The sequence below is a fragment of the Cricetulus griseus genome, chromosome 4 (genome assembly GCF_003668045.3).
Source record: "Cricetulus griseus strain 17A/GY chromosome 4, alternate assembly CriGri-PICRH-1.0, whole genome shotgun sequence".
In the NCBI taxonomy this organism is placed as follows: Eukaryota; Metazoa; Chordata; class Mammalia; order Rodentia; family Cricetidae; genus Cricetulus; species Cricetulus griseus.
This window is the reverse complement of record NC_048597.1, coordinates 114,154,267-114,161,034: the sequence shown is the minus strand read 5'-3', so window position 1 is coordinate 114,161,034 and position 6,768 is coordinate 114,154,267. Positions and strand designations below refer to the sequence as shown.

General features: G+C 56.5%; 1 protein-coding gene across 1 annotated transcript; it reads left to right on the top strand.

The window, feature by feature from the left end:
* The first annotated feature begins 386 nt into the window (after window positions 1-386).
* Window positions 387-6,074, top strand: Vps37d (VPS37D subunit of ESCRT-I). Its single transcript, XM_027416164.2, has 4 exons — window positions 387-590; window positions 2,015-2,186; window positions 4,459-4,541; window positions 4,954-6,074. Exons 1-4 carry the CDS (start codon window positions 453-455, stop codon window positions 5,350-5,352), a joined length of 792 nt encoding a protein of 263 aa, XP_027271965.1. The 5' UTR covers window positions 387-452; the 3' UTR covers window positions 5,353-6,074.
* Window positions 6,075-6,768: the final 694 nt, after the last annotated feature.

Below are 6,768 nucleotides of genomic sequence, written 5' to 3'. Positions count from 1 at the left end.
CCCAGCCCAACTAAGAAAGCTGTAGGAATGCAAAGGGGAAATATGGAATAGCCTTGCAAACTGTAGGCGCCTGGGTTTGGGGGATCCTCGGGGAAGCGTGGCAGGACGAAGGGGTGAGAGAAGAGAAGACTTAGGTTTCAAGAGGGAGGCTGGAGGATGGGCTTCTGGAGAGAGGCCACTTTGAGCGACAGGTTCGCGGTGGCTCGATAGCACACAGGCGGGAGATCTCCGGGTGAGACCCGCCCCCTACCTGCCCCACCCCCAGTGCTGCCAGCGGCGGCGGCGGCCCCTTTAAGAGCGATCGAGGCGCCCCCTGGCGGAGGACCCGCGACAGCGCAGCGCGCGGCCGGAGCTGGAGCTGGAGCCGGAGCCCGGAGCCCGGAGCGGAGCCGGGGCGGAGCGGGGCCGATCGGGCCGAGCCAGCAGCCGAGCTGGGGGCGCGGGCGGGCGGTATGTACCGGGCCCGGGCGGCGCGGGCGGGGCCGGAGCCCGGCAGCCCGGGACGCTTCGGGATCCTTAGCACCGGGCAGCTCCGGGATCTGCTTCAAGATGAACCCAAGCTGGACCGGATCGTGCGGCTCAGCAGGAAGGTAACGCGGGGGGCTCAGGCAAGAGGAGGGTGTTGGGGGGGGGTGTGGAAAGGACGGGCCGCGGCCTGCGGGGATCCGGAGACCCAGCCAGCGGAGGCCACCCCCCTGGAGCTGCCAGGCCTCGGGATCATGGGAGCCTGGCACGTCCGAGTGGGCCCCGCGGAGCCGCCCCCGGGGGATGGGGGGGCGCCCCAATCCGGCCTGGGACGGGTGGTGCGGGAGGGGGCGCCTGGGGATGCACCCGTGCACCCCGGGATGGCCGCGAGGCGTGCCCTCCCGAGGATGCTCCGGGGAGGTGTGTTCTGGGGGGCGGGAGGTGGAGAGTGAGCTATGTTGTTGGGGGCCCTGGCTCAGTACACCCACGTTCTTTAAGGCCAGAAAGGGGAGGCGCCTTGCTTGGGGGAGAACTGAAGGCCTGCTTGACACCTGGGGTGGGGAGGATAGCTGGGAAGGGGGGTCGTGCTTTAGATGGGGAGGGGGCTTTGTGTCTGCCATTGGGGATAGGTCTATGAATACAGAGGCTTGTATTCTGTAGGCCACCATAAGAGAAAGTTGTATATTTTACGGGAGACTAGGCCCGGGCTGGTTGTCTGTTGGGAGGGGGGTGTGCAGAAAGAGAAAGTGTGTGTTAGAAGGAGCCAGACGAGGAGGGGCATGTGCGCCGCGGATCAGGGGACAGATGGAGGGGAGTGTGTTCTCCAGGGGCGGGGAGCTAGGCTTGGCCCTCCTAGAAACAGGCTCAAAAGCCTTCTTCAGGGCCCCAGTGCTGCCTTCTGCTAGGTGAGCAGCTAGCAGGTGCAGGGGACCACAGAAGCAAAGGGGGTGTGTATTGTATTCGCGGGGGTGTGTGGGGTTCCACAAGAGGGCTGACGAGGGGGTATGAGAGATGAGAGGGTTAACTGATGGGGAGGGGTGCTGGGCAGGTACAGGGTGAAAACATCACTCCCCAAAGAGTCAGAACAGAGGGTGGGAATGTTTTTCACACAAACACCTGAGGAGGAAGCCAGACAAAGGCCTGGAATGAGAGGCAAGCTGCCCAAGCATGGAAAATGGGACAGAGAGGGGAGGGGTAGTCCTCGGGGACCTAAGCAGACATATTAATTGAAAAATTAAAAATTAACTAACATTTGTAGAGGCCTTCATAGTTCGGTTCACTTAGGTCTCACAACAACCCGGTAAGAGAGGTGGTTTTTGTTTTGTTTTTGTTTTTAATTGTAGAAGAAACCGGGGCCCAAAGAGAGGACACCAGGCAAAGCCTGGAACAGGCCAACCTAGGTCCCTCCACCTGTTGGTCCCGGCATCTCTGCAGGCTGTGGACTCCCAGGTGCCTTTGGCTAGGCCTGTGGTGGGTGTTGTGCTACAGTGGACTCCCGGTGACCCTGGGCAGCTTGAGCCCAGGCCTCTTAGCTCTCCTTCACTGGCAGTTCCAGGGTCTGCAGCTGGAGAGGGATGCCTGCTTGGCCTCTAACTACGCGCTGGCCAAAGAGAACCTGGCCTTGCGGCCCCGCCTGGAGATGGGCCGGACTGCCCTGGCCATCAAGTACCAAGAGCTTCGAGAGGTGGCTGAGAACTGCGCAGACAAACTGCAGAGACTGGGTGAGGGGAGGCCCAGGAGACTGCCTGGGGTGGATACTGGGTGAGGGGAGGCCCAGGAGACTGCCTGGGGTGGATACTGGGTGAGGGGAGGCCCAGGAGACTGCCTGGGGTGGGGTTGGCCTTGACTTGTTCTAGGCTTAGGGTGGGACTGGGACACAGCTGTTTTTGCCTCCTGGGAAGTGAGGTTGTGAGCTGTGGAGGAGCAGGCTTGGAAGGCTGGGCTGGGTCCCCCATGTGTGTAACCCCAGTACTCGGGAGGCAGGATCACACAAAACTACAGTCAGTCCTGGGCTTTGTAGTGAGTTCTGTCTCTTGAGGGGAGATACTGCCTCAAAAACAAAAACAAATAGCTGTGTTGAGGAGGCCTGATGGAGCCAGGAGGTGGTGGCACATGTATGTCTTTAACCCCAGCACTTGGGAGGCAGAGGCAGAGGCAGGGGGATCTCTGAGTTCTGAGTTTGAGGCCAGCCTGGTTTACGGAGGAAGTTCCAGGACAGCCAGGGCTTCACAGTGAAACTCTGTCTTGAAAAACAAACAAACAAACAAACAAACATAAAAGAAAGAAAGAAAGAAAGAAAGAAAGAAAGAAAGAAAGAGAGAGAGAGAGAAAGGAAAAAGAAGGAGGAGGAAGTGGCCTTATGGGAGCCCTGGGTAGTTGAAGGGTGCCTAACCTGGGCATGGGGGCATTTGTCTATAGTCCCACCACATGGGAAGCAAACACAGGAGGATCAGTAGTGCAAGGCCAAACTTGGCTACAGAGTGAGTTTGAGGCCACCCTGGGCTACCCTCCCTCAAAAAAAAAAAAAAAAAAAAATCAAGGCTGATGACATGGTTCGTTGAGTACAGACACTTGAGTTTGATCCTTGGGACTTACATGGTAGAAGAGGAAAGCCAGTTCCCATAAATTGTCCTCTGACCTCCATAACTATGCAGGGGCATGAGTGTGCCCACACATAACACACACAAGAACATAAAATAAAAATGTAAATTGTTTTGAAAAACCCACCATCAAAACAAACAGAAAAGGAGAAAGGGGGCTGGGATATGGCTCAGTGTTTACATGAGTGCACTGTCTGCTCTTCCAGAAGACCTAGATTCAATTCCTACCACATGGCAGCTCACAACTACCTGTAGTTCCAGTTCCAGGGAATCAATGGTACCTTCTGATCTCCATGGGCACCTGGCATTCACATGATATACATACATACATACAGGCAGGCAAGCAAAACAAACATGCACATTAAATTAAATTTTTTAAAAGATTTTCTTTATTTATTATGTATACAACATTCTGCTTCCATGTATATCTGCACACCAGAAGAGGGCACCAGATCTCATAACAGATGGTTGTGAGCCACCATGTGGTTGCTGGGAATTGAAGTCAGGACCTCTGGAAGAGCAGCCAGTGCTCTTAACCTCTGAGCCGTGTCTCCAACCCCTAAATTAATTTTTTTTAAAAAAAAAAAAAAAAAGAAGAAAAGGAAAAAAAGAATGTAAACTTGAAACCTAGACTGCCCCTGTGGTCAGTCTCAGCTTTATTTATTTATTTTTATTCCAGGGTAAAGGGCTGCCTCATGTCTTACCTAATTACTGGGTTGGGTGGTGGTAGCCTCGATGTGATAGTGAGGAGGATATTTGTCCATAAACACTCAGTAGTGACCATGTTATTGAACAACTGAGCCTGCCATGGTGGTGCATGCTTGCAACTCCAGCACTCAGGAAGATGGCCAGTACCATGTTTGGCAGGCCAGCCTGGGTACCCATGAGACCTTTCTCAAATGATGATGGTGATAGCTGGAGAGATGGCTCAGCAGTTGGAAAGGACTGGAATTTGGTTCCCAGCACCCAAGTTGGACAGCTCAAATACTCCAGATCCTGGGAGTGGGGGTGGGGGTCTGACAACATTTGGCCTCTTCAAGGACCTGAACTCAGTTAAGAGTACTTACTCACACATAGACATATACTCATAATTAAAAATAAAATCTTTTTAAAAAGAAATCTCAGTATAAAAACAGACAAAAAAATAAGTAAACTTGTTTGTGCATGCCTATAATCGCAGCACTTTATGGTCTAGAGACTGGAGGAGCAGGGGTTCAAGGCTAGCCCAGGCTACACAGCCCAGAGTTCAAGGTTAGAGGCTGTAAGAGACCCTGTCTCAAACAAAACAAAAAAGCCAGTTGAGGATTTGGAGGTCACTGAGGTGGGAACTGTAGTCACCTGCGGTCAATAGGAGTCAGAGTCCCTGTCTGGTCTGTCCCCCTGTGGTCCTCAGAGGAGAGCATGCATCGCTGGAGCCCCCAATGTGCGCTGGGCTGGCTGCAGGCTGAACTGGAAGAGGCTGAGCAGGAGGCTGAGGTGAGGGGTAGAGGCGGCTGGGTCCAGGTGAACAGGGAGGGAGGCCCATCTTGTCCCATTGGGGTTGTCATTGCATCAAACACTTGAGAGCCAGCTGTCTCTGAGAAGCCCGCCATGATTGCCTACAGAACTTCCCGGAAAGGCAGAGTTTGATGTCCTAGGGATATCTACAACTGGAGGGCAGGGTCTCTGGGCTGGGTTGGGAGCAGACCCTGAGTTGAAGGGCATGGGACAGCCCTTTACTGTGGAAAGAGGGTGGCCATCTGTCCTGTCTGGGTCAGCCAGAGGCTGGGCCAGGTTGGAAGCTCAGGGCCTCTGCTGGCTTGTCACCGTCGGGGAAGAAGGCGTCAGTCTCTGATTGGATCGGATTGCCTCCGCCCAACTTTCCTTTTCCCTCCTGGACCCTGCCCAGGTCCAAATGGAGCAGCTGCTGCTGGGGGAACAGAGCCTGGAGGCCTTCTTGCCAGCCTTCCAGAGGGGCCGCGCCCTGGCCCACCTGAGGCGGACGCAGGCGGAGAAACTGCAGGAAGTGCTGAGGCGTCGGGAACGCTCTGCCCAGCCGGCCCCCACTACTGCTGCTGCTGCTGCTGCTGCTGCTGCCGCCACCGCCATGGATCCCCCCAAACCCTTCCCTGCTGCTGCCGTGCTGCCCACCGGGGCCGCCCGGGGGCCACCTCCAGCCGTACCCCGGAGCCTGCCCCCCTTGGACTCCCGCCCAGTGCCCCCACTGAAGGGCTCTCCCGGGTGCCCCTTTGGCCCAGCCCCTCTGCTGAGCCCTCGACCCTCTCAGCCTGAACCCCCTCATCGGTAGGAGTCAGGGCTCGGCCTCCCAGCGGGGGTCCAGACAAACTTGATTCGTGGCTCCTCCTCCCCCCCCACTGTCTGGGTGGGGGGAGGGGCAGGCCCCTCCCCCTAGCCTCAGGCAGGCCCAGGGCCCTGGAGGCTGAGCTGGGGAAGAGGGGCTTCCCGAAGAGGCCCGCAGAGGGCTGGGGGTGGGGTGGGCAGGGTGCTGGACCTCGGTCACCAAGGAAACTCTGCCTTTTTATTTTATTTTATTTTATTGTCTCCCCGGTCCTCCAGGGTGCCAAGCCAGGTCTCCAAATGAAAAGAACTATATGGGGGCCTGCTGCCCCCCCGGGGGGGGCTTGCTTGGGAGAGGCCTGTCGCACCCTGCCACATGACTGGGCTCGAACTTATTGGCCAAGGCTTACTGGATTGTTCTCCTCATATCCTGAGCTAACCCTTTCCGCAGTTTGGGGGCCCTCCGCCTAGGAGCCAGGTGGTCATGCCTCAGCTGCGGGCCCTGGGACACTCCCTAGGGCCTTGCAGCTGGCCCTGGGGCAAGGCAGGACAGAGGCTTCTTACCTGCTCAGGTGAGGGCCGGCCATCCCCAGGGAAGACCATTCTGTATTTTTTCTGTCCCTGTCTCCTTAGAATGGAACCTTTTTGAGGGCAGGTCCTTGTCTTTGTATGTTCTGTCCCCAGCCCCGCCTCCTAGGGGCTGTCAATAAATGTGCTGATGGATGACGGTGACGATGCTCGCCTCCTCTCTACCCTCTCAGCCGGCCTCCACAACTGCACTAGCTCATCCTCCCCTGGAGCGGCCCTTTTTTGCGCTGCCCATCCAAAGCTCAACTGACCTGCAAGGCTAATCGAAGCCTCCTCCTCCTCCTCCGAGCTGTCTGGTTTCCAAAGAGCCCTATCTCAGCCTTACTTCCCAGCCTGGCCAGAAGTGACCCTGCCTACTCCACTGTCACTTGTAGCCTCGCCTGGCTGCACCTTCTTTTCCAGGATTGCGGGTCAGCTCATCGAGATGGTAGCGCACCTTCTCCTGCCAAGCCGCAGCCTCCACTCCACTCCCTTCGATGGGTGGCGGAGGAGGGGCTCTATTAGTAATACAGGCATCCGCCCCCCTCCCCAGGGAGACATTAAGTGGCCAGTTTGGCTGCTGGATGTGGGGCAAGAAGACTGGCGAGCAGAACCTCGGGGAGAAGGGGCATAACGGTGACTCCACTGAGAACGGGGGACGCTGAAGCAGGAAGATCGGAAGTTCAAAGCTGGGAACATAGCACAGTTGGAAGAGCGCTTGTGTAATATGCAGGAAGCTCTGGGTTCGATCCCCAGCACCTCCTAAACCAGGCTTGTTGGGTCACACCTATAATCTAGCACCTAGGAGTTGAAGGCTGAAAGATCAGGAGTAAAAGGTCATCCTCCACATATAGTCTGA

What these genes read in the sequence shown, in the direction of transcription:
- Vps37d (XM_027416164.2), top strand. Translation starts at nt 453, where the DNA reads ATGTACCGGGCCCGGGCGGCGCGGGCGGGGCCGGAGCCCGGCAGCCCG. An exon ending in TCGTGCGGCTCAGCAGGAAG is followed by an intron (nt 591 to 2,014) that starts GTAACGCGGGGG and finishes CTTCACTGGCAG; the next exon opens with TTCCAGGGTCTGCAGCTGGA. An exon ending in AGACAAACTGCAGAGACTGG is followed by an intron (nt 2,187 to 4,458) that starts GTGAGGGGAGGC and finishes TGTGGTCCTCAG; the next exon opens with AGGAGAGCATGCATCGCTGG.